The sequence below is a fragment of the Pan troglodytes genome, chromosome 8 (genome assembly GCF_028858775.2).
Source record: "Pan troglodytes isolate AG18354 chromosome 8, NHGRI_mPanTro3-v2.0_pri, whole genome shotgun sequence".
Taxonomy (NCBI): domain Eukaryota; kingdom Metazoa; phylum Chordata; class Mammalia; order Primates; family Hominidae; genus Pan; species Pan troglodytes.
The window spans coordinates 73,725,008-73,752,690 of NC_072406.2; the positions used below are offsets into that span (position 1 = coordinate 73,725,008).

Genomic DNA, 27,683 nt, shown 5'->3' on the forward strand with positions numbered 1-27,683 from the left:
CCTCTCTATTCTATAGGATTCCAACAAATTAAACCTCTCCAAGTGGCGAGTTACTAGTGTTGATGTAATGTTGCTTGTCCCTGGACAGCTGAGCTCAGCAATTCCAGTTCCATGTTTCCTTTCCAAAGGATAGCTAAAGAAACATTCACTGGATAAGTGTCATATGTTTGCTATGTTTCAAAATATTTAGTTCACATTTTCCTCTATAGCTCTATTTATTGTTCCACAATTTCTGTAGATTGGACTCATTTGGGTCCAAGTGTAAATTTGAATTAAAAGAACAATACTCAAAGTAGCCCAGAGTAGTCCAAAGGAAGTTCATGGATCTGATTTTCAAAGAAAAGAACTTTTCCACCTTATATATGTATATATTTTAGTCCATCATTCATGTTTAGTCAATCATTCAGTCTATTCTAATTTATTCCTCTTTATTTATTTTCAATATGGAAGGTTTTTTTTTCCTTTTTGCCTTCCCTTTCTCCTCCTCCTTTGCTCCTCATTTCAACTTGTAGAAACAATGCTTTCAATTGATACAAAGGACAATTCTATTACATTTTTTAAAAATGTAACCATAATATACACAACTCTATAACTTTAGTGTCCTGATAATATATCATGGACATTCCTTGAGTTTAGTGGTTAAAATCTAGCTCATTATTTTTAATGTCAGCAAAATAGCCTATAGTATGAATATTTCACAATTCTTAACTATTCCTCTGATGGAAAATCAGTATGCTTTCAGCTTTACTTTCCACAAACAAGATGGATATTAATATTTTTTCTCATGTCTTCACATATGGGTACCTTTAGTTCTATAGGGTTGATTCCAAAATATAAGACTATAAGAGCAGTGGAAAAAAGGCTTATCTATATATAGATTAATGCATATTAATATTTTTCTATATAGAGGTATAGATGTTGCCATAATGTTTACTTCATCTCTATTTAATTCCATCAGCCTAGATTTTCAAATGGAAATTTTTTCTTAACACTCAAAAACAAAAATTACACCTTGCTTTACTCAGAATACTTCACCTAGAAAGGGAATGTTCCCCAAATTGAACGCTTTTTCATTGTTAACATATTATTTCAAGGATAATTTCCTACATGTTTTAGCAGCCCATGTTCTGATTTTTTATTCTCACATTTATGACAGAAGAGTGTGTGGGCTTTTTCCACCACAAAAATGAACATATGTCTATATTCAGTTGTATTTGGTAACATCAATAGAATAAAGCATTATTAATCATATTCCTATTTAGACCATTTACCAAGACTCATTTGTTGCTGAAATTTTATGCTAAGTCAAATCAATCAACTTTTTTCTTTGCTTATTTTCAAATATGAGTGTAGATACTATGCCAGCAAGATTTTCCTTGAATTCATGTTATAATGCACAATATATATAATGGGTCTGTTCTTCCAAAATAAAGGTGAGAATTTTTTTTTTTGACGTTTTTGCCTGGAACCAATGGCTTATTGGCTAGTCACTCAAGTAAATTTGTCTGACTTGTGCAGACATAAAGTGTGCCTAGTTGATACAATAATATTTTTAATAAGAAGAAAATAAAGAAAAATCTTTGGATTTAGAAAAGATCATTGCTTTTTTATTCATCACCAATCAACATATATTATTTTATATAATTCTCTAATCGCCTATGAGGTAAGTATTCACAGGTAAGAAATTGAGGCTGAGACATTAAGTAGCCTGCTCAAGGTCTGACAGCAAGTAGGAAAACCCAGATTTTACCCCATTATCTGTCTGATTTTGAGGTGCGTACTCTAAACACTAGTATATCCCCAGTTCCCTGTATAACTTGACTTATTGACCATCACTCATTTTTATCCCAACCATTTTTCCTCTCTCGGTTGTAAGTCACATGTCAGTTCCAATCAGCAGTAAACAAAGATGTAGACGTGAAGGTAAAGTTCCATTGGCTATAGTATTTACACACAACAGGAATGTTTGACTTAATGCGAGTTAAGGCCTCTGGTCTACTCTTGGAGGGGGAGAGCAGGCCCCTCTTCTGAGGCTGAAGGTCTCCTAGAATCTCTGGCGGTTGGTGGCAGGACTATTTTCCAATGAACAGTTTTCAGCCTCAGACTTCATCTTTCTGTGACCAAAGATATTTCCACTCTGGCTTATTAAACCTACTCAGTCAAAGTTAAATCAATGTTATATGACCTGCTGAGTGAACAAACACTTTTCTCCCCCTTTGTTTCTTTATCCCTGAGGCTTCCTTGGGAAACTAACACCATTTTTCTTTGAGATTTCCAAAAGGCACACTGGAAAGTACCTCAAATGTCTCACGCTTAATAAATTCTTCATGGGGGTGGGGAGGTGGAGCCAGGGGTAGTCACATTCCCATCCTGGTCGTATTAAATTAGGATTGTTCTTGAATAATTTCAGCATTGATAATTCTAGAAATTTTTCAACAGTAGAAAATGTAAGTAAGATTCACATCATCTTCAGAGGCAACATGTTTTCTTCCGTGAACTGTCAGGAAATACAAAGCCTTTTGTAGTTTAGTATGTAAAACTATAGAGGGGTTGTTTCATTTTTTTTGAACACAATGACTATAATGCCATTGTGTATGTAATTGTAAATTGCCTAATACCATTTTCTCCTTTCTCATAGCATATTTTTAATGTATTGATATATATATATATATATATATATATATATATATATATATGAAAACACATCCTATTTAAAGAATTAAAACAGAAAGAGGCCTAACTTGGAGAAGTTCTGGATGAACTTCCAGATGGATTCCTCTGGGGGTTGGGGGAGGCTCTTCGTCAATGGCAAGAGAATCTTTTTCTCAATTATTTGATTGCCATTCAAGCCTTTCGGGGAGGAAATAAGCACCACACGTGGCGTGTAGTTATTGCACACAGACATTAAGACTGAACCACTACCTGCTGGTCCCTTCACCAGCGTTACAACCCGTTCCTTGCAAGATAGGCAGGCCGTTAGCCAAGCCCCAAAGCCAGCAAACCCAGACACCTGAAGCTGGCGCTGTGCCAGAGAACGCGCGACGCCCGCGGCTGGAGGGAAGGGAAGTGGATGAAACCACAGACGTGCAGCGAGGGTCTTCTCGTCTTAGGAGGGTGGCCAGTGTGCTCAGCTCTTGCGAAGGTCGCTGATGCCCAGCGAAGGACATTCCCACATGTGCACGCACGCAGAGTAACCCGCGCACACTCACACACCCCAGTTTCAGAAGGCACACTACATGGCAACCTCCTTGTCCCAAGACTCCCCTATTTGCGGGCACATTCAGCAAAACAGACCAGCGCTTCCTCTCTTTACTCATCTTCCAAGTTTCCAAACCTGAGACTGAGTGACTCTTGCCTAGGCTCACAGATCGAGCCTTCCCAGTGTTGCACTGGGACCCTAGGGTGGCCCTGGCGTGCCCAAGAGATGCGCAAGCATCTCGCGCCTTCCAAGCGATCAGCGAGGAAAAACGGGGTCCAAATTCGAGTAGATTCTGCGGGTTGCGGGAAGATGGCCTGCGAGTGCGGTGGGGGACAATACCCTAGGGCCCCGTGCGCCCTCGCTTTCCCGGGGCACTCTCACCATTTGTAGCCTCTGCCGCGCTTGAACTTGAGAGTGAGCGCAGTCTCCAGGAAGAGCAAGAGGTTGAGCAGCGCAAGCAGCCAGTACCGCGGCTCCTTCTTCACCTCGGTCACTCGCCAGACCCCGACCAGCGAGTGCAGCAGGAACAGCAGCCGAGTGGCCAGGGCGTTAAAGAAGACCAGTCCCTCCATGCTGGCCCGAGCACTCTGCCTACGTCCCCTTGCCTGCGCCCCCAGGACCCTGCCGGGCGTGCCCGGAGCCCACCGGTGAGCAGGAATATGACAACCACTGAGACCTGCTGCTGCTTGTGGTCCCTTCTCACCCTCAGCGCCCGATGCCGGTAGAACTGGTGCGCGGCTCGCCCCTCCCCCAAACTTCCTGAGAACTCTTCAAAGAGGGGTGAGTCCAAACCCAGCTTTTCCAGACTGCTGGGTTTTCCAGGGAGTCTGGGGCTGCGCTGCCCTGTCTCCAGGGCGTTATTCTCCAGCGCTGCCCATCCCCCTCCCAATCTCGGGGCCAGTCTCCATCCCTGTCCGGTATCCCCGCCCCCGGGCCTCTGTGAGGTCCCCAAGAACTTCCCCATCACGAGGGGGCGGAAAGAGGAGGGAGGAGGACTGAAGGTCAAGGTGCAGCACAGCCAGAAAGGCGGAGGAGGAGCGCATCTCTGGCAGCTCCTCCTTACTTTTCCACCGAAGTACTTTAATTCACTCACACGTTTCACGCTGTCATGCTGACCCGAAGCCGGGACGCAGGAGGGCCAAAGAATCCAAGCAATTTTAGAAACCCCGTTACTGCCCAGCTTGAATTAAAACTTCTTAGGATCAGAGGCAGTCAGACCCTCTGGGCTTTCTGCGAGTTTAGCGCACCTCCCTGGGCCAGTGGGTAGCCCTGGTCGCTTTTACTACTCGAAGATTCCTTATTGTGCCATCCCCCACCGCACCCCACCCCTGTTGGTTATTTGTTTTTTTTTCCTGAAAAAAATATAGGGGTAGCAAGATAAGATGGCAGAGGGGAAAGTGGAGGAGGAGAGGGATGATAAAACCAGGAATGCCATTAGAAGGTAAAATGCATGCACTCTCAAATTCAAGGACCTGTGCTCTTGAGATCAATGACCATGAATTAAAGTCTCCTCTTTCCAGCACCCAACACAAGAAATGAAGTCGGGGTTTCCCAAAACACCTTCATGATTTTTGTTTCCTTGTTTGGTGTCCTACCACCTGTACTACTATTGACTTAACATTTTTCTTTAAATGTCCTCAAATTTTTACTCAAATAAATTTATTTTAAAAAGAAACTTTGTATCACTTGTAAATGGAAAGCCTGTATAATTGGCTATAGTTGGAAGGTAATTACAAAAATAGCTAAAATATGATGAACTATGTTATTGAAATCTCTCTAGATATTAATTAGTGCCTTCCAAAGCTCTCTGCCTCAAACTCCCTCTTTCTTTTTTATAAAGGGATATATAGAATTAATTAGTCATATTACTGTAATACCAAGCAGGAATGCTCCCTTGACCACATTAGTAACATTGAAAGAAAAGTACAAAGGGAATATCTTTCCTGGTTACGTTTCGTCAATTTAAAATCATGTCATACTTTTCTTAAAATCAAGTTGAAAAATTGCAAATTATATGATTAATGTCTCCATTAGGTGAGAAATATCTAACTGCTCACAAGAAGCTTAGAAGTTATTTCCAATACTGAGAGCTGAGAGAATTTTTGTTTTCTCCTGTGGGTCAGCATTCTCCCACATCTTACAGGAAACCCAGCAATGATTTCCTGGTGCAGTTTATTCTAGTTTATAGTGTCCTTCAATGTTGGCTGATGACACAGTGACCACACGCCATTCAGTGAAGCGGAAGAGCATAGTGTGGCAGATGAATGCCGTGGAAGGAAGCAGTGTGCTGTGGGGATTAGAGCCCTGCACCCACCAACCAGCTGACTTAGACGGCTCACTAAGTCACTTAGTAGTATTGTGCCTTTTGTCCTTCTGTAAATTTGGTACTAAACCTATCTACTCACGGGGTCATTGTGGGGATCAAATGAGTTAATCCATATGAAGGGCCTGGCAAGTGGTAAATGCTTGGTAGACATCAGTGATTATTGGGAGGACCAAGAAAGTTACGCCAGGGGAACTGCTCTTTGATGATCTGAGACAAGTAATAACAGGATTGGAGTGGAGCCACATAACATTCCTGTCAAAAAACCCCAGATGAACACATCTGGAACTGAACAAGTTGAGTTTATTTTTTTAGGGAGGGGGCACACTTCATGGGCCACTGTGGGGCGTCTCAGTATGAAAGTCTTAGAAAGGTTAAAAAGCATTGGAGATAACTTATTAGATATGATTTGGGCTTGACTGAGGTGATTTTGGGGCTTACAGAAGTGGGGCTTTACTCTAGATGGAATGCTATTAGGAAGCTGGGTTAATTTTATGTTGGGTATGTTGATAAATCTAATATAGAAAGGGATGTTTGTGGTTTGTACAATATTCATGTTCAGACATAATTTTGGAGCGGTCCTATTTGATCCACCATGATCTCAGAGTGGCCTTACCTGATGTTTTGTAAAACTTGTATGTTCAAGAGGAGGATACAAATGCTTGGCTGATGGTGCCAGACCACTTGCTTGCGGTCAGGGGTTGTTTTTCTCTTTCTCTCTCTTTTCTTTTTTTCGAGACGGAGTCCCGCTCTGTTACCCAGAATGGAGTGCAGTGGCGCGATCTCGGTCACTGCAGCCTCCGCCTCCCAAGTTCAAGCGATTTTGTGCCTCTGGCTCCCGAGATTACAGGAGGATGCCATTATGCCCGACTAATTTTTGTATTTTTAGTAGAGACGGGGTTTTACCGTATTGGCCAGTCTGGTCTCGAACTCCTGACCGCAAGTGATCTGTCCACCTCTGCCTCCCAAAGTGCTAGGATTACAAGCGTGAGCCACCGCATCCAGCAACTTCTCTCTTTCTCAAGCCTCCTAGGAAGGGATCTCTAGGAGAGCTTTAAAAAAGGGAAGGCAGTCAGTCTGACATCTTCCAATCACTTCTTATTCCCTATTTTGAAGGTTCAGAAACAAATTAGTTTCTGTCGTCTCTGGATCTGAAAAACAAAATTGTCATTAAAGAGAATTAAGGTTGATTTCTTCTTAATTTTTTCCTAAGTCCATTTTAAAGACTGGAAGCTTTCAGAAATATCTTAAAACTGTCAGGCAAATAGCCCAATATTTAAACAAGAAGAAAAAAATAAGCAATTTTAAAAATTTACTCTTCTTGAAAAAAAGCAATCTCAGTTGATGCACCCAGGTCTTGTGGTATGGGCTGGGGTTGCACTAAAATGCAGCCAGCTTGTTCCACTATCCCAGGAGGCAGCTATCAACAGGTCTCCCTTCCCTTCTGAATGCAAACTGAACATAGTTGTCAGGATTTTCTTTCAATTTGGGTGATTTTGGCTACAAGGAAGAGACTTTCTCAATTCGCTCACGTAAAAGGAGTTGTTATTGGAAGGGAATGTGTGGTGTAAAAATGAAGATGGAATCTCTTGGACTGAAGAATACGAGGTAGATGAAGACAGGGCCTTGGGAACTGGGAGCTGGGGACAGCTGTGGACTTGGGTGGCAGCAAGGATCTCAAGGTTGCAGTTTAGAGACCTTTGCACAGCAACTCTCTGACATTCTTGTCTTCCAGCCAGATTTCTCCACTCTGAATTCAAATTGCTGAGATAAGGAATTCAACTGACTTCCTTCAACTCTAAGCATCAGGGTCACACTACAGACCACAGAGCAGGCTACTGACTGAAATCCAGTCACCGGCTATCCCTATGCAAATACCAGTTTAGTGTTGTTTTGTTCATCCTTCAACATAAGATTCTGGGCAGCAGAGTTTAAGCAGGGGAGGAATGGGGCATGGCAGGTACATTGATAGGTGGAGTACCATGCAGCTGTGGGATGACACGCACACATCCTACACCTATGATGCCAAAGGCCAAAGATGCCCCTCCCTAATACTATTGAAACATTGTGCATGCATGCAATTATGCACCCAGCTATGGTCTCCCAACAGGGATGCGATACAAAGTCACATCTGCATCCAGAGGCCACCAAAGCTGCAGACTGGTCACAGAAGCTGCAGTCTCCTGGAAATCTTCATTCCTCCCTTGGCTCCATTTAATCCTATTCAGGCATTACTTGTATACATAAATGTGTGTGTGTGTGTGTGTGTGTGTGTGTAATACAATGCATGAAAAAACATAATATACTATAGGATTGTATATCTATTCCCCAGAGGAATCATTCACAATTAACATTTTCATTTTTTTCTGATGATTAAAATTATACCTTTAAAATTACACTTTATATTCCTCTATTTCCTGATTTACCAATTTACAGAACTTGATTTTTCAGTTTGAAATTTGGGGAATCCATTATCCTGCAACACCTTCTTCCTTCCTCATTCCACCTATACCACCCAAATTTGTTAAAATTGTTGTCTGTAACATTCTATTCTCCAGCTATAATTAAGCCTGCATACTGTGTCTTCTCAAATGGTTTATTCTAAAAATTGAAAATCAACAAACAATATTTAAAATATATAATTATTACTCAATGTATTTTCAGATTCCATTATTTTCTAGAATGCAATGTTACTGATAAGAAGTATGTTTTATGTCTCATTGTCTTCTTTGTGTAGATAAGTATTTTTTTAAATCTCCAGAAATTTTTAGAATTTTTTTACCTTGGAATGTTTATCATTTGACTGCATCTAGATAGTGGACATTTCTTTCATATACCCTACTCAACACAGCAGTCTTGCGTCTTTCGGTAGAGAGTCAAATCTCCTTTTATTATGTCTTTGATCTTTTTTTCTCCTTCATTGTTTCTGTTTTCTCCTTCTGGAATACCTTATACGTTTCATCTTTGTCTTTTTCATCTATGTTCTTGTAGTTTCTTACCTTTATCTTCCATATGTCTAAGTTAGTCTTCGGATTATTTCATTTTATTGTTGAGCTCTATAAGTGATTTTTTTTGTTGTTGGTCAACTTATTTTGTAATAAGCCTTACTTATTAATGGAGATTTTCTTTTACAGCAGTTTATTCTTGTCTGCTGGATGCAATACCTTTTTGTCTTCCTGAATTATTTCTGTTTTTACTTGGTTGGTTGCTCAGTTCCATCCTTTACATGTAGGGTTTTATAACATGACGGTTCTCAAATACTCTGATGATCTTTTGTTGTTCATTTATATTTACAAACCAAGGACTGGGCTGGTTACAGGACATATTTGAAATAGGTGTATGAGTTGCTGTTTATCTATTAAATGGAAGAGCTGGCTGTGGTCCTGGATACTTGGGCAAGAAACACTTGTCAGGTCAGCTTCCGTAACGGGTGCAATGAAGAGGAGCAGGCAGGGGTGTCAAGGCAAGGAAGGTTCCTCTGGGAGCTGATTCTTAGTGCATCTCATTCAGTCATTGGTAGAGCTGCCTTGACTTCTCTCTTCTACTCCATGCCCTAGTTCTGGCTGCTGTGAAGATCCATATCTACCCACAACAATGCTCTGATTCTACCCACACCCTTACTACAAGCCTCACAGCCCACCCAACAACTTTTCTTTAAAGAACACCTCTCAGGTTTTAGCTTGGGAGCAAATATCACTAGTGATAGCCTCTAAGTAAGGAAGCAGAAGTGATCTCCAGACATTTCAATTGTTCTCAATATATGTGTTGAACAAATACCTCAAGCATTACTGCTCTTTGTACTTGTGGGTTGTGACTTCAGCTTCTTAAGGAGTGCTTATAGAAGGAACTGGGCCCACCTTGGCTATCTCAGTCTGTTTTCCTCTGCACTGGTTTTTCCATTGACCCAATCCTGTCTGTATTCTGTCTTCCTGGATTTCCTCAAAAAGGAGGTTCACCCCCTCATGCTTTCTAATACTGCTTCTATTGTATCTTTTTGGATTTTCACAATCTTTTCTTCCATTTCAAAGGTGAAATCTTAATTCTCAGTTCCCAATTTGAAACAGAAAACTCACAGGTTGCTTTACTGTTCAAAATGTGTGTATTAAACAGGAAAAGGAATTGTAATTATTTCACATTATAATATAACAGGAAGGAAAATAGAACTTTATTACGCTAGTAATAACTATCATAATTATTCATCTTTAGAAACTAATAAAAGTCAGTGGTAGTGATCAGTTTTCAGACACTTCAACAGCTAACAAGGAATAGGAATCTAAAGTGCAGGTGGAGGATCTTGATTAAGCCACCTTCTTCAAGAGTTGGCTCCACTTCTTATGTGACAGTTGGAAAGTTACTTAATTTCTTTGAATTTTGGTTCTCATTTATAAAAACAAATAATGATAGACCTTCATGTCTATTATTAGGATTAAATTAACTGATACTTCAAAAGTGCTCAGAAAAATGTCTGGAATAAAGCAGGTACTCAGTAAATATTTGTTGAATAAATAAATAAAGATATAAGTGAGGATTGGGTAAACAACACCCAAAGCAGAAAGGTATAATTCCCCAGCTGGGACCATAGCTGAGTATTCTAAGGCCAGCTGCTTGTAAATGATGGGGCTAGTAAATGTCATTTGTGTGAGCTCAATGCCTCACTCCATCACAAAGAAGGGAGAACACTGATCAGTAGAAACATTTGATCATCTTCTGTGATGATCTAAATTTGTTTAAATAAACCTAAGGTTACAGTTACAGGATGAAGATAACATGAATCACTAAATCATGAACATTCCTAGCCACAGCAGCTCTAGAGTGAGTTGACATGGAAAGCATTGTAAGATATTGCTTCGTTTATGTATAATTTAGAAGAGGTGGTCAGGTGCTATAAAGGAACCAGTGGGGTGGCAGTCCCAACACCTTAATTCCATCCCAGCCTCAAAATCCCCCTTTGTATAATGGAGCTAAGGATGCCAATCTTGTCCATTTCATGATCATTTAAAGAATCACATGAGGTAATGATTATGAAAATGCTTTGTACACTGAGGTCAAGGTTAATATCATCAGTGATAAGTCATGTTGATAGCATGCTCCTTTTGTATGAGGTTATGAAAATGGCACTTTACCTCTGTGATCTTCCTCCAAAAATCTCACAAAACATTACACAAAGACAAATTGAGGGACATTTTGCAGAATAACCTACCAATACTCCTCAAAACCGTCAAAGCCATGAAAAACAAGCAAAGACTGAGAAACTCTCAAAGACCAGAGGAAACTGAGGAGACATGATGACTCAATGTAATGTGGTCTCTTGAATGGGATTCTGGAACATGAGAAGGAAATTAGTAACAAAAAATAATGAAATCCGAATAAGGCCAAGAGTTTAGTTGGTAATAATATACCAATGTTGGTTCCGTATTTGTGACAAAAGTTATGTGATAATGTAAGATGTTAATAAGAAAATAAATGAAGAGTACATAGGAACTCTGTACTATTTTTGCAAATATTTCATGCAAATCTAACTATTATAAAATTTAAAGGTTTATTTTTTAAAAGTTGATAGGTAAATATAACATTTTATTTGGTTCTTTAATTTTGTTTCAAAGCAGATTATACATTTAAAAATAGACTTCAGAAATGTCAGATAAAGGAATTATGTGACATTTTAAGAATACTTTTCAAGTACCGTAATCAAATACCTTTCTGCTGCCTTCCATGAAAATAGTCTGTTCTATGATTGTTGTCATCAATAAAAATCATTATCTCAGTTCTAAGAGGTCCACAGAGCTTATCTAGTCCAATCTTCTCACTTTACAAACTGAGGCCCAGAAGGGGCAGGTGACCTTTCCAAAGTCACAGTCTATTTCATTCTTAGCAGCTTTAAGAATGTGAAATAAGAGATATTTTTATTATACCCAAAATACTAGAAAAAAATGAGTGTGTGTGTGTGTCTGCCAGAAAAGCTTCAAATATGAGAGAGTGTGTGTGTGTGTGTGTGTGTGTGTGTGTATGTGTGTGTAAAGCTTCAAGGAGTCACCTAATCCAATTATGGGACTGGCCTTAAATAACCCTTCTAGGAAGGATGACAACTTGCCATACCTTAAAAGATGAGGAGAGAGTTCACCAAATGGAAGGAAAGGGGGAAGGGATTCCCGGCAGGAGAAGGGATGTCTTGTCCTCCAAGATTTCAGGGAGGAAGGAAGGGTGAGGGTTTAGATAAGAGAATGACTAAAGTGAGACAGGAAAATGATATAGGTCAGGCCTGATGATCTCAGCCATCACAGTAATAGGATAGGAGACCATGTGCTGATAGTGAAGGGTGGGCATTGGTTGGGGAATTGGAGGAGAGTGGTGAGGACTTGAGCTTGTCTTTGAAGATAAAGAGTAGAATCTAAGAAAAGGTAAATAAAAGGCTAATGAATAATTCTAAGCTTGTATTAATAGCATCATATAGGGATATGCAATTTCCTCTAGCAACTTTCAGTTGTCCACGTATAGAGAAAGTGGACTGTGGCATTCATCTAGGATTCAGTTTTCTTGGGCAAGGTCAACAGAGTATGAAGATCTAAAGGAACCAAGGATGTTGATATCAACTTTTCTGAGATCAGCTGTAAAGTCTAGGAGGAGTAGAACAAAAAAGAAAATGGAGGAAGTCAACTGACTAGAATAAAATAGAGGCAGCAAGAAATTGGATGTCTCTGGAATGACCAGGGAAGGTAAAATCTCTTAAAAGTAAATTTGGTAGAAAAGGATCCTAATTCATGTGCCAAGCATCTGAGTGAATAAAAGGAGATGACTGGAAGGTTAAGAGAGTCATAGGCTATTAAAGAAGATGGCATCAACTTCAAAAGGGGATGACACCTACAAAATGGTAGGAGCTCAACTGGGTGCCAAGAGAATACATCCTGGGATGGTGGAGGTACAGATGTTGAAGTGCAGAATTGCAAAGCAGTAAGAGATAAAAGCATGACAAGGAACAATTCACAACTGCAAAGATATGGAACCAATCTAAGTGCCCACTGACCAATGAATGGATAAAGTAAATGTGGTATGTATACACCATGGAATACTACTTAGCCATAAAAAGAACAAAGTGATATCTTTTGCAGCAACTTGGATGGAGCTGGAGGCCACTATTCTAAGTGAAATAACTCAGAAATGGAAAATCAAATACTGTATGTTCTCACTTATAAGTGAGAGCTAAGCTGTGGGTATGCAAAGGCATACAGGGTGATATAATGGTCTATGGAGACTCAAAGAGGGGAGTGGAGGGGAGTCAAGGGATAAAGAAACTACATATTGGGTATAATGTACTCTACTCAGGTGACAGCTGCACTAAAATCTCAGATTTCAACAGGATACAATCTATCCAAGTAACCAAAAACTACTTGTACCCCCAAAGCTATTGAAATAAAAACATTTAAAAAAAAACATGCCAAAGAAAGGAGATACCATGGCAATGCATTTTGTTTGGTGACCAAAAATTGCAAAATGGGAGGAATGGTTGAAAAAGCTCCTCTCTAATATGGCAGGGAGAGTAGCAGCACAAGGTGAGGGCACAGGCCTTAGCATCAGGCTGTCAGCACTATGTCCCTACAGGAAAGAACCTAAACCTTTTATGCTTCCCTTTTCTCCTTTGTAAGAGCACTACCTAACACGCTACTGTGGCACCAAAGAAGGTAATGTGCCTGTACCATAGCGAGTGAGTACCTAATAAATGAGAGCCAATGGTTTTCTTCCCCCAGCTTTCACTGTGGCTAAAGGCTCTAGATAGTCTTGCAAGTCTGTGCAAGGCCTGCACACAGTGGACAGATGGCTAATGACATCCTGGTGCCAGGTAGACAGAGCATCAGTGAGGGTCGAGTGTGACTACAGTCTTTCATAATGTATCAAGTTTGAAATACTCAGATGTCTAATATTTATGCCTACATTGAAAGACAAAAATGATGGAGGTTAACATCCCCAATCACCACTGCAGACACAAAAGACAATTCCCTTTTTGGCCAAATAGCTATTTGGAGCTATTGCTCCCCAAATAGCTAATCTAATTCCTGCAAGTAAGGAGGAGGCACATACCTGGCAGAAAATAAGGAGGGGGAAAGAAGTTGAAGTGAGTAAGGGACAGGAGCAAAGAGCTGCTAAGAGACTGTATAGAGGCAAAGTTATCAAGCAAACCCACTTGAATTCCATGCCCCTAGGCTTGGATTATGTTTATAAGGAAAGGGTCATTCTTGAGATCTATGGAGTCTTTAGTTCTCATGATAGCGAACATGTTGGTTATATTTATAAAATAGAATCATAACTACATCTGGAACTTTTACACAGAAATTAAGGTTGACTTACATGCCAGATTGATTTACATTCCCAGATAAGATGGTAAAGTAAAGATTTATTTTACTTTGCACTCTTACAGCGTGGATTATTATTCATACTTTATTTTGCAAATTGGTGGTAACCTAACTGCAGCCAAATCAAGAGTTCACATGCCAAGTTTTGGTCTGAACAAGTTTTGCATCCAATATACACTTGGCCAGAAAAATAAGGAGATAGAATAATAGAAGAGAAAAGAAAGTATTTTATGCACCCTGGAGGTCAAAAACAGATGTGAGTAGGGCCCTTGTGGAGTCTGACTAGTTAACATCTGGTAATCCCTAATGGATTTCACTGTCCATTTGTAAGTTTCCCCCAATGTTTAATATCAACAGCTATTCAGGAACGTAGTGACTTGCACAAAGAATAAAATTTACAGATATCAAAGACAAAGCCAAAAAATTACTCTGTTCTTGGCATCCATCCTTTCTGGGCAAAGACTACATATTTTCTTTCTGTTGATGCTATGTTTAATAAAGCTATGCGATTGGTTAGATTTCGATTGAGCTGAATGTGTTTTGTTTTGTTTCTTTTTATGACTCAGTGACAAAGGGAAATATAAATCCTTCTGCTTACTTAATCAGAGAACTCTGGTTTCTTCTATGTAATTTGAGCAGGAATTGAAAAAAACCATCCCCAGAAGGAGTAATTATGCCCATACTGGTGGGAGGAAGACAAGCAAGGGATGGTGAGGAAGGTAGATAATCTGGCCCATTTTCTTCTCTTGGCGCATAGTCTGTCTGATTTCTTGTTCCCTTTCAAGTCACTCTTTTTTGCAGTGGCAATTCCCACAAACTGCAGAATTTGTAAGAAAATTTACAAGAGGAGCAGAAATGTCTGTATTTCTGACCATAAAGGCTTCAAATGCTGAGGGACACACTGGAAATGTTTTGCAAAGTTGATGCAGAAGAGTTATAATTCTTATTGCTAACTGCAACAATTGAGATTAAACATAGTTCTCCACACCATCCACACAATTAATCCAGACATTCCTTTGACAGAACAGGCTACCCACAGAATTGCTAACTTAGTAACAAATTGGTTAGTTGATTAGTAACAAATCAATGAGGCATCAATTTGTGGACCTACTCAGGTCCATTGGTAGTGGTTGCCAGGAATACTAAAATGCTAATATAATACTAGGCATTAGAAGATTTTTAAAAAGAAACAGGGTCTCTGTCGCCCAGGCTGGAGTGCAGTAGCACAATCTTGACTCACTGCGGCCTCAAACTTCTGGCCTCAAGCGATCTTCCCAGCTCAGCCTCCCAAACTGCTGGGATCATAGGCGTGAGCTTCCAATCCCAGTCTAAACCCTTAACATGCTCAGTGGGAAAGAAGCATCTCCTTGGTGGATTGGATTTCAGATGCCTGTCAGGGAAGTGGGAAGGAAGACTAGCAGCATGTGTGCTACTGAGTTGCCATCTCTGATTTAACCAAAGGAGTGTGTCATCAAAAGATGTTTCCTAAGGTTTAGGAATTTTCCATTCAAGATAAACCTACATAGCAGCAAATGCATGTGTATATTATACAGTATTAGTACAAAACTCAATCACATGATGGTGCTTTCTATCTTTACAGGAACTTTTACACGTGCCATGTCATGAAATGCTAAAATGACTCCATGAAATAGAAACAGGATATATTTTTATCCCCATTTTACAAATGAGGAACTGAATTTTGGAGCAAATAAGTGATTCACCCGAGGTCATGCAGCCAGTATGTTACAGAATTTAGGAAATATTTCATAGTCACTTGGATATTTTGTAATCACTCAAATTTCTGACACAAATTAAGAGTCAGAAAACTGTGGGAACTATGGCTGAGATTTTCTGATTCCCACATTTTGCAACAATAAAATATAAACATGACTAACCAGGATACATTTACAATACACATGACTAAGTGACAACACGTGGGAGATAACTGGCTTTTGAAATGCATGTTTGCATTAATCAGAGTTCTCCAGAGAAACAGAATTAATAGGGTTCTACAAACCTGCAGAGCCTATATCCCAGCTTGAAACTGAAGGCTGTAAGGCTGCTGTAGTACCAGAAAGAGCCACTGTCTCAGAGTTCAAAGGCCATCAGGCAGAGGAAAAAAGAACACACACACACACACACACACAAAAAAAGTTGATATTTCAGTTCAAAGGCTGTCAGGCAAGATAAATCTCTTACTTGGAGGAAGGTCACCCTTTTGTTCTACATAGGTCTTTAACTGGTTTGGTAAAACCTACCCACATTATGGAGGGCTGTCTTTTATTCAGTCTACCAATCCAAATATTAATCTCATGCGAAAACACCCTCGCAGAAATACCCGGTTTAACCAAATATCTGGGAATCTCATGGTCCAATCAAGTTGACACAAAATTAACCATCATAAGCCCACCCTTGTCAACTTGGCACTGTACATGTCTCTGTAAAACACATATAATGTCCAAATAAGGGTAATAACAAGATCATACTTCCACCACATTATACAGCTATCCTGCATACAAGCATAACTGCACTAACCCTTTCCCCAGAAGAGGATGCAAACTCCTTGCATGATGGACTCTTCTCCTTAATGTCTCATAACTTAAGTAAGTATGTGGGAAGAATGTTATGAAGTAAATTGTGTCTTCCCTCCGCCATCGGTATATTGAAGCCTTATCCCACAACTTGACTGTATTTGGAGACAGGGCTTTTAGTAGGGTAATTAGTTTGAAATGAGGTCATAAGGGTGAAGCCCTAATCCAATCAGACTGTTTTCATAGAAAGAGGAAGAGACACTAGAGGTCTCTCTCTCCTTGCTCACATAGAGGAAAGGCCATGCAGGTCCACAGCAAGAAGGCAGCCCTCTGCAAGCAAGGACAAGAGGCCTTACCAGAAACCTACCCTGCTGGCTCTTGATCTTGGGGCTTCCAGCCTCCAGAACTGTGAGAAAATAAATGTCTATTTTTTAAGCCACCCAGTCTGTGGTACCTTGTTATGGCAGCCTGAGTTGTGTAATACAATGACTAAAGCCCTAGCTGGGTTATTTCTCACTATCACAGAAGAGGAAATTTATTTAAAATATATCAGTCCAATTATTGTGTGCATGTTCTAAACCTTTCTGTTTAATTTCCAGGCTGGACAGAGGCCTTAAATGGGGCTCTTTTTAAAAAGAAATCAGAAGACATATGTTCTTGGGTATTTTGAGGGCTGGATTATAAATTCCTTTATGTCTTAGGGGAAGATTTCATCATGCTCTTTTAAAAGCTGCATGACGAACCTATCAATAGCAGGGAGATGTCTGGAACAGAGAATACATAATCAACAAATTTTCACTGAGTGTCTACCATATGCTGAATCTCGGAGATACAATAGGGGTAAAGGCATATGCTGTCCTTCCCTTTAGGTAGTATTCTAGTGAGGGACCTAGGTTGTGAGATAGGGATTGGGTATTGATTCATCTGAACGTTTAAGGTTGTTATAATAAAGAAATTGACTTTTAAAAGCTCATTTGGAGATTCTAGTAGAAAGCACAGCTACACATGTAGCCTTAACCTGGAAGAAGATACTGCTCCCTGACTAGCAAAAGTGTTCCCTTTTTCATTTGTCACCTTTGGCTGTAAGCAGGAGTAGCAGATACCATGGCCTGGTTATACTACCATCTCAACATCAAGCTACCAGTTGGGTTATAGAAGACTTGGTTTAGGTCCAGTGGATTTGCAACCAATGAAGAGCTAAACGAGAGTTACAAAGACAGTGTCTGGTGTGTGCGTGTGTGTATGTGTGTGTTTTAATTTATACTACACAACCAACTTTCAGAACCCTAATTTGCTGCAAGGCCCCTATGTTTGTAACAAGGTGGTTTTCATTCTTTCAGTAACACTGTTTTTTGTTTTTACCTAGTTGAAGAGACCTCTTGAAATATTTTCAAGTGTTATATAATATTTTCATGTGTGTTAATATAACACCTTTATGCTGTAAGTCCAAAAGAAAAGTCAAACAAAGGGTCGTCTGTAGCAACACTAAGGTGTTTCCATTTTTCACTGCTCTGCATTCACAGAGTTTGGAGATGACCTATGAAGCTATAAATAAAAGCAATACAATTTTTCTGTAAAACAATTTCTAAACTTTTCAAAAGGTGCAATGTTAGATTCATGTAATAGATTGTTACAGGCTTTCCTTGGGGAAGCTACGGGTTTTTTCCCCTTTTCTGAATCAAAAGTTGATAATGCAGAAATATTGCACAAATATCATGACAATATCTTTTCTTTTCTTTTTATTGAACAATAGTTGTGATTTGAAGAGTAACCTTCTTCAGAAAACTGTGGAGACTTCACAGAAATGGCAGAAGCTAGTTGAAGTCTACAAATTACCTAATGGAACAGGTAAGCTTTATGCCTTTAAAATTTTATATATATTTTTTATATTTTCTTTGAAGTCTCTGGTACAGAACTTTTCAGCTCGTAATATTTTGTATTGAGCATGAAATTGACTGCTGTTCTCACTGCTTCGTCTTTTCAAAGCCTGCAATGCAGGAAAAAAAAATCGAATTTTTTTTACAAGCCCCAAATCCAAGAACCATACCAATGCTGCCTTTGTTTCCCACAGAGCCGTTAAAAAATATATATCAACATGACTTCTACCATATTACTAAATTCTATCAAGTTGGTACCCTTCTAACAACAATAACAACAGCAGATTCCCAAAGTCGTAAGGAGTGAGGAATGGTGAATGGAAACAGCAGGGAGGGAGTTACCGAACAGTGTTACTTTTTTTTTTTTTTTTTTTTTTGAGACGGAGTCTCACTCTGTCTCCCAGCCTGGAGCGCAGTGGCGCAATCTCGGCTCACTGCAACCTTCACCTCCCAGGTTCAAGTGATTCTACAGCCTCAGCCTCCCGAATAGAGTAGCTGGGATGACAGCCACGTGTCACCACGTCTGGCTAATTTTTGTGTTTTTAGTAGAGACGGGGTTTCATCATGTTGGCCAGGCTGGTCGCAAATCCCTGACCTCAGGCGATCCGCCGCCTCAGCCTTCCAAAGTGCTGGGATTACAGGTGTGAGCCACCGCGCCCAGCCCAGTGTTACTTTTTAAGACAGATTCAAGAAGCTTTAAAACTGAGTTGAGCACTTCCAGAGATGATTACCCCAGAATCCACGGTCAGGGCACTTCCGGAGTCCGCAGTCAGAATACTTCCGGAGGTGGTCACCTTGGATCTGTGGTCAGGACATTTACAGAGGTGATCACCTGGGTCTGTGGTCAGGGCACTTCTGGAGATGGTCTCTCTGGATCTGTGGTCAGAACATTTTCTGAGGTGATCACCCCGGAATCCACAGTCAGGGGCACTGATGGAGACGGTCGTCCATAGGATGGTCAGTGACCCTAAAACAAGACAGAGAGTTAGTTATATAGGGACAAACATCCGCCCTCATAGACTTTGAAAAAAGACTCTGGGTGAGTTTATACAGGAGCCGTGAGCTGGAGGGGCCTGCAAACCTTCAGGTTACTTTTTCTTAAAGCACCATTGATCAAGGCTTTTTCATGGTTACAGAGCAAACCAAGGCTACGTGCCACAAATGTAATTTAGGTCCTCTACTGACAGCTTGATGGACCATTTGCCCCCTGTATCTTGTGTGCTTTGTTCCTTTTTAATCAAGAAAATTAATTTTTTAATTAAATGTTTTTAAATTCTGCACTCCTATTCATATGTTGTCCTACTGAGTTATTTCTTGTGCCATGAGGTCAGAACCCACAGGAATAGTTGAATTTTGGGAATAGAATTTAAGGAGAAGGACCAGAGGGCTGAGGACTGAGCCCTTGGAGATGCTCACAGGCAATAATGGACAGCACCTAGAAGAAGGAAGAATTCAAAGGTCAACCAGCCCAGAAGTCTATATTAACTGATACCCTAAAACCTCGATTCTTATTTTTACTTGAAATATAGAACAAAGTTGACTTATACATACATATACACATGAATATGTAAATACACATGAATGAGGAATCTCTCTCTCCACACATACACAGGCCATTCTAAAGTCATTTTCAGAATGTCTTATTATTGAATGAAAAAAAACCTGAAGTATGTATGTTACTTTTCTAGTTATCTAAGAAAGAAGGGTATAAATATTAGGTTGGTGCAAAAGTAATTATGGTTTTTGCCATTATTTGCACCAGCCTAATAGATTCATTGTTTTTTTAATAGCTGCAGAAGAGTACACCATTGTGTGGATGTACCATAATTTATTCAGCTAGGCCCCTTTTGGTGGGCATTTGAGTTGTTCTTAGTAGTTTGCTGTTACAAAGCACTGCCTTACAGTGAATTGCCTTGTCCACATATCTTTTCTTGCTTTTTCCAGTGAATCATTGGGATAATTTTTTTAAAGTAAGATTGCCAATAGTGTAAATGAGTATGTGATTTTTCTAAATATTGCCAAATTCCTTTTCCTATAGGTCGTACTATTTATTTTGTATTTCTACCAGCAATATATAAGAATGGCTGTTTCCCACCCCATCACTAGTGTCATCCACAGAGTGTGCACTGACATTGGCATTTTGCCAACCTAATGATGAGAAATGCTATCTCAGTATAGTTTAATTTCACTTCTCCTTTTGTAATTGATTGAGCATTTTTACATTTATATTTCCCTATAGAAAATATAAAATTTAACTCTTAAAAATTCAGCTTACCTGATATCAACATTATCAAAATATATCAAACTTCCTGTGTAAACCTAGAGCGAATGGCTATTTTTGTGTCCTAGCTACAGACAGCAAAATATGGAATCCTTCCCCACTCTTTGTAGCAATGACCCTTTAAGTCCTAAGTCGTCTCAACTTCATGATATCCATACCACACAAGGGAATGAATTTTTCCCCTAATGATTATACAGATTACATTTTTCCAAATGATATCTTCTTCAGTTCCCTCCCAATGTATTCCATTTCTTAACTCAATAACACACATTTACTGAGTTTCTACTATGTACCTGAACAACATAGATCCCATAGTAACCAATCAGAGCCAGTCTTTCTCTGGGCTGCTGGCACCATCAATGCATTGCAAAATTCCAGAAATTTCTGGCCACTCACAGTTCCCAAGCCCCTAATAAAACTATTTTAATTCTATGTGTTTCCTCTACCCAATATCAACATTTTGCATAATTGGGATGCGGAAAAACTCTCCACTCTGGAGGAGGCTTTGAGTTTAGAAAAGAAAGCAGGGTGGAAGAGAAGTTGTTCTTCAACAAAACAAGATTAACTAAAAAAACAAGGGTCCTGAGGAGTCCTGGGCTTTGCGGTCAATGTGATTTATCATTCAGGGCTCTGACTAAGACACAAGAGTTGAGTAGCAGGCAACTTTTGAAGCTCTACAACTTACTGAATTTTAGTCTCTTCATTAAAGTATAATCTAAATTTTATTCTCTTCATCCAAGTATAATTCTTTCATTTACAATGAGTCCAAGAGAAAAGATACATTAAAATATTTAAGATTATTAAGTAGATACTAAATATTATAAAGTCTTGACCAAAAAAAGTGCTTCTCTTGAATAAACAATAGCAAATGACTCAAATGACAGAGATGATTTGTGAAACTGCTAATAGTTAGACTGTATTTCAGAGCTGACTAAACTTGTTTTTTCTTATAGCCCCCCCATCCATGCCATTAGCAAATTCTACTTTCAAAATATATCTTCAATTCTAAGCATTCTCATTATCCCACTGTTATACCTCTAATTCAGGCCTCACCTAGTCTATAACCACAGCCTCCTAACTGGCCTCTCTACTTATGAGCTTATCCGTACTTCAGCCTTCAGTTATACCTCAATTATCCATACAGCAACTAGAGTGATGATTTAAAATTGTGACACAGCTCCTGCCACTGATCCTTCACGCCCTCTATTGGTTCACAATCACACTCGTTTAAATCCAAATCCCTTTCATGGCCTGAAAGCCTCCACTTGATCATGATCCAGCCCCTCACCTCCTCTCTGACCTGGCCTCCTCTCACTTTCTGTCTTGCTCATTCTGCATGGCCAGAAGTCTTCTCACACTTCCTGATAAAATCCAAACATGATCCTGGATCAAGGCCTTAGCACTTCCTCTTCCTCTGCTTGGAACTCTTGGCTCATAACTCCCTGTGACTTCCTTCAAGGCTCTGCTCAAACACCTAATTAGCGAGGACGTCCCTGACTAAAATGGCACTTCAGTCACTCTCTGCTTACCCTGATTTATTTTTCTTCATAATATAATTTTCAATACGTGGCACACTTTATGCTTATTTGTTTATCGTCTGTCTCCTCCTACAAGAATGTAAACTCCACCAGAGGAGAGACTTTGTTTTGTTCACAGATGGATCTGCAGGGCTTAGAATTGTGAACGAAGAGTTATTACAGTGGCCTGTTCCCAGGAGAGGCATGTGAAATAAAATTATGAAGTGGGATATTGCTTTATCGACAGCTGTTTGGACTGTAAATGCTCCTTGTCACCATCAGGTTACAAAGTCTCTCGTAACAAAGATAGGGAGGTAGGTTGGAGAGGGGTAGGGACAAAAAAAAGAAGAGGAGTTAGGGTATTCCTAATATGGCCCAAGGGAGAAATAATGGTGGTTTGCATAAGGGTGTGGCAGCCCAGATGGAGAGAACCAACAGGGCTTGGTAATGGTTTGAATGTGGAAAATGAAAGAAAAAAAAGAAAAGAATAAAAATGGTCCTTGATAATTTTTTTTCGCACGAACAGTTGAGTGTATACTGGTGCCTTCTGCTGAGATGGAGAAGGGTGAAGAAAGAATGAGATGTGTGTGTTTATTTGGAGAATGGGGATTGGTAATAGTAGAAGTTGTGCCAACCCCCCACTTCCACAAACAATGTGCACGCACAAGCACACACCCGTCTATTTCCCACACTTCTCTGCTCTGCTTTATGGCCAGGGTGTGCTCTTGTTGTCTGATTTCAAATGGCATAAGGCAATATGAGGTACCAGCAAGAGGCTGAATAAGAAACAAGTAGGAGAATTTATTCCTTTAGACCCTCCCTGTCTCACTCCAGTTCTGCCAGTCACTGCATTCTGGGATTACTACTTCAATTGGATGGACCTTGTTCTATGGCTTCAGGCTTTCTCTGGGTTCCTTTTGCTTGTCCCTACAGGATTAAAGAAGATAACAGCTTTCCAATGTTGCTAATCCCTGGATGCCTTAACACCTTGTATTGGCTTCTATAGTTCTGCCCACACCTTGGCAAACTGTACTTCATTAAACTTTCTTTTTTTTTTCATTGCCCAGGCTGGAGTACAGTGGCATGATCTCGGCTCTCTGCAACCTCCATCTTCCAGGTTCAAGCAATTCTCCTGCTGCAGCCTCCCCAGTACCTGAGATTACAGGCACGCACCACCATGCCTGGCTAATTTTTGTATTTTTAGTAGAGACCGGTTTTTGCCATGTTGGCTAGGCTGGTCTCAAACTCCTGACTTCAAGTGATCTGCTTGCCTCGGCCTCTAAAAGTGCTGGAATTACAGGCATGAGCAACCACTCCTGGCTGTCATTAAACTTTCTATTAAAACTTTTGAGTACGCCAGTTGTCCCATGCTGAGACCCTGATTGTGACAAAAGCCAAGTTCATGTTGATCTGCCTATTAGACATCCAAGTGAAGATATTACATAGGCAAGCAGAAATGAGTTGGGAGAGACTCTAAGGCTGGGAAAGTCTGGGATACAGAAAGTGTAAGAGTCTTTAGCAAATAAACTGGGAGTGGAGGTGTGCACCTCCAGTCCCAGCTACAAGGGAAGCTGAGGTGGAAAGACCGCCTGAGCCCGGAAGTTAGAGGCTGCAGTGAGCTGTGATCACGCCACTGCACTCCAGCCTGGGTGACAGACCAAGACCGTCTCAAAAAATAAAAAGGCTTTTTACCATATAGGTGCAGAAGGAAATAGTTATGACCTTTTGCTCTCCAGGAAAGCAACTGTCTCATCTGCAGACCAGGCTACCTTGTTGAATGGTAAGATGGGAATCTTATTAGATTCAAGGAAGACCTGGGCTACTTCATCCTCACATTCAGGAAGCCTGACATTCAGTACTAAAACCTGAAATAGTTACCCTCCTTCCTTTAAGAGTCTAGCAAGACTAATTCTCCCATGCCTCACACCACTGTTTACCTTGGTTAATAACAGAGGCCCAAACCTCCCAGGCATCCATTTTTTTGGGGACTCTCATTTTCTTACAGTTGTGTATATCCCTATCATATGACTTGATACTTCCCTCCCTTTCAAAATTTACTTTCAAGCAGTTTTAGATTCTAAATGATAAATTACTTACTCTATGACCATAATGAACTTTTCAAAAAATGGTTAACAGTTAGCCAAGAGGAGAACAAAATTAATTCACTTCAGCCATTTATTCACAATTACAATAGCCACAATGCACTTCATCACTGAACAAACTCTGTGATAGACATTTGGCCACGGGGACAAGGAGCCAGATTAGACTGATCAATTTTTTACTGTTTTGGGTTTGCCCTAACATACATGGCCATAAATAGTAAATTGGAGCTATAAATACTTCCAGCTAAGTTTAATTAGTTCTCCGTACAAAATCCCAGGTTATAATAACTGTGGTGATAACTCCGGACAAAAATTTTAAAATTCCATAGGAAGTTTGTTTTAAAAATTGATCTAGAATATGCTTTGAGAGAAAAAAGAGAGAGAAAAAAAGAAACCGAATAAAGGAGCAAGAAATCAGAGTATGAAAAGATTAGTTACTCTGTAAAAAGCCAATATGATTGTCGAGGTATTAAAATCCCTGTAGGAGATTTACAGAGAAGTCTGCCCTGGATTAGAATTTCATATCAAATAAGTTAACTGAAGTCATACAATTTCTGTGCCATTTGTAGTTGAGTTAATAGCATATGTTCCTGGAGGATTACAGCCAATGATTAAGGAAATTAGGTTTTGTTTGAATTTAATTTAGTTATATAAAACTGCTACTATAATTTACAGCTTTGATATTTAATATTTAATAACCCAGATCTTAGAAGAATACTAGATATAGCTGTGTCATTATGCCTTGAAATATTATTCCCATAAGTCATTTATATTTGCTGGCTGATAAGGATGTTCATCAACTAGATGGACTCAACATGAGTCCACTGATAAAGCCAATGCAGTTTTACAGTTTGCTGAGTCCCTTGTATGTTTCCACTCCATTTCCCGCACCCGTAACTTATGGAATCATAAATTATCTGGCTGGTCAATTGTCATAATAAAGAACCATTACAGCCTTTTCTTCAACAGCCAGCTGTGGGAATGACTCAGCTCTGCCTTCCTCTCACATTTTATGTATCTGTGGCTTTTAGTCATTAAAAATCACAGGAATTTCTCCGTAAATATTGCCCCATCAATATTTTCTTGTTTTCTTTTTGTTGTGTTGCTTCTTTTTTCCCTATTCATCTCTTTGACTTTTTATTTCTTTTTTCCCATCATTTTTCTGAGGAAAAAATGATAAAATAGTAATGACTGCAATTTTTCTTTCCTAAATATATATATATGTATGTAGACATTTTAAGTTTTCTTTTTCTCTGATTTATAAAAATTAATCCTAATTTCTGATTTCATAGATTGACATTTGTTTCCAAACATTCCTATTTTTTCTCCTCATATAAGAATGTTTAAACTATTTAAACTCCTTTTATCTTTTAGTGTTTCTGACTTAAACTTTTTTTTTTTTTTTTTTTTTTTTTTTTTTTTTTTTTTTTTTTTTTTTGAGACGGAGTCTCGCTCTGTCACCCAGGCTGGAGTGCAGTGGCACAGTCTCGGCTCACTGCAAGCTCCGCCTCCCGGGTTCACGCCATTCTCCTGCCTCAGCCTCTCCGAGTAGCTGGGACTACAGGCACCCGCCACCACGCCCGGCTATTTTTTTTGTATTTTTAGTAGAGACGGGGTTTCACCGTGGTCTCGATCTCCTGACCTCGTGATCCACCCGCCTCGGCCTCCCAAAGTGCTGGGATTACAAGCGTGAGCCACCGCGCCCGGCCCTGACTTAAACTTTTTATCTCCTTTATTCACATGTCTTATTGCTTTTACAGCTACTAGAAATCCTTCCATCACAGCTATTCTGTCTAGTTTTATTCCTCTCACTTGCCTTTACTTCCTAGTTTAGGCTTCCTTCAAAGACAGGTCAAGTCAGCCCTTACATATCAATTTTAAAAAAAGACAGAAAATTTAAGAACAAAAAAATGGCGAGTTCATAAGCTACAATTTCGAATCCCAAAGATTGTAGAGTCTATACAGAGGGTTTATGTGAGAATGTCCATTTTTAAAAAATTTTTTTATACTTAGATAGATATGGATATAGACGTCAAATATTAAACATTGACCAGTACTTAAATATGCAAGTTGAATACTCGAAGATTGTTTGAAGAGAAGGAAGAGATTCATTAATACATTCTAAGAAGCAAGTTTCCTTTGTGCTTTACTACCCACTTTCCAACTTGGATTCCAACTTGGAGAACATTTTGTAATAATAACAATAATAAATGTTAATAAAATGTTAAATGTTAATAACAAAATGTTATTACTAATATTATTTTTTTTAAAGTATAGTGATGTGCCTAGGTGGCAATCTTGGCTTCACTATTTTATAGCTGTGTGATTGAATAATTTACTTAACCTCTCTGTGCCTCAGTTTTCAAATCTGTAAAATGGGGATAACAATAGTACTTTGTTGACAAAGTTCTTATGTTAATTTATGTAAAATGCTTAGAATGATGCCTCATACACAGTAAAGTCTCAATAATTGTTCCATATTGTTTTCTATATTATTATTTTTCTTACTGTGAAATAAAGACCAATTAGAAGGAAATAGCAGATGAATGTAAAGACTAGGAAGCAAACAACCACCACGGCAGTAACTGGAAAGTATTTACAAAATCTGTATTTTTTGGCATGTATGTTGCATAATTTTGGAGGTAAAAATTCTTTGGTTTTCTTTGGAGTAGCCACAACACATATTGAAGTGACCAGTACCGTATCAACAATCACTAGTTCAAAAGTTACCCATGCGAGTAGTTGAAAGAAAAGTCTACATCAAACATATTTGAGAAGCAAAGTCCTTTTGTTATCTGAATATAATGAGCTGCTTCGAATCATGTAAAGCCTGAAGCTCTGGTGGATATTAAAAATTCCATCTCAAAAACTAGAGAAAGAATATGGTTGCACTAATCTAAAAAAAACTCGAGCCATAAAGCAGCATCCAGAACTGGATAAAGATATTTCATATCCAAAAATAGAATCTCCTAATTTATTTGAAGAGAATTTCACTGAGTGCAGGCTGTATAGAAGACACCAACATCCACCCTGTGAGGAAGTTAAAAACAGAACACTGTGTAACAGAAGCAATGGTAATCCTTAATATTGAATACAAATGAAAGGAAGGAGAGAATTTACTATGTTTCAATGAATCGTAAAATAAGCCAGAACACACCAAGAAAGAGAAAAAAAAATTCAAAATGTCCGAGAAGAGAAACAAGATCTATTTCCTGTACTATGTTTTCATTTATTCACAAACCAGATACCATGCAATATATACTGGAAAGGGGTAAAAATGTACATAATGACTAATACCAAATAAAACATCTTCCACTAAAGGAAATACAAGGAGAATCTGCAGGATATAGACATACAGCAGCAGGGACAATAAGAAATGTGGATTTATGCCAGGTACAGTGGCTCATACCTACAATCCTAGCACTTTGGGAGGCCAAGAGGGGAGGGTCTGTTGAGCCCAGGAGTTTGAGACCAGCCTGAGCAGCATCATAGCAAGACCCCATCTCTA

At 39.4% G+C, this 27,683-nt stretch overlaps 1 protein-coding gene and 1 long non-coding RNA gene across 10 annotated transcripts in view; one reads left to right on the forward strand and one right to left on the reverse strand.

Moving 5' to 3' along the window:
- Positions 1-27,683, reverse strand: part of TMEM26 (transmembrane protein 26) — a 71,321-nt gene that overhangs the window by 41,571 nt on the left and 2,067 nt on the right. The window contains exons 2-3 of one of the 4 annotated variants that reach the window (XM_063781826.1): positions 19,108-19,242; positions 6,429-6,673 (exon numbers count right to left, since the gene is read on the reverse strand). In XM_063781826.1, the coding sequence (XP_063637896.1) occupies positions 6,429-6,523 (95 nt within the window). In that variant the 5' untranslated portion in view covers positions 6,524-6,673; positions 19,108-19,242. Of the gene's footprint in view, positions 1-3,580; positions 3,772-6,428; positions 6,674-19,006; positions 19,328-27,683 lie in introns of those variants that run through there. The other 3 variants (XM_063781825.1, XM_063781827.1, XM_507811.8) reach the window with 3 other exon arrangements.
- LOC107966699 (uncharacterized) overlaps positions 3,895-27,683 on the forward strand; it is a 46,672-nt gene continuing 22,883 nt past the window's right edge. For all 6 annotated transcript variants that reach the window (XR_010146899.1, XR_010146900.1, XR_010146901.1 and 3 more), the window contains exons 1-2: positions 3,895-3,979; positions 18,152-18,246. This is a non-coding gene — a long non-coding RNA (uncharacterized LOC107966699). The remainder of the gene's footprint in view (positions 3,980-18,151; positions 18,247-27,683) is intronic.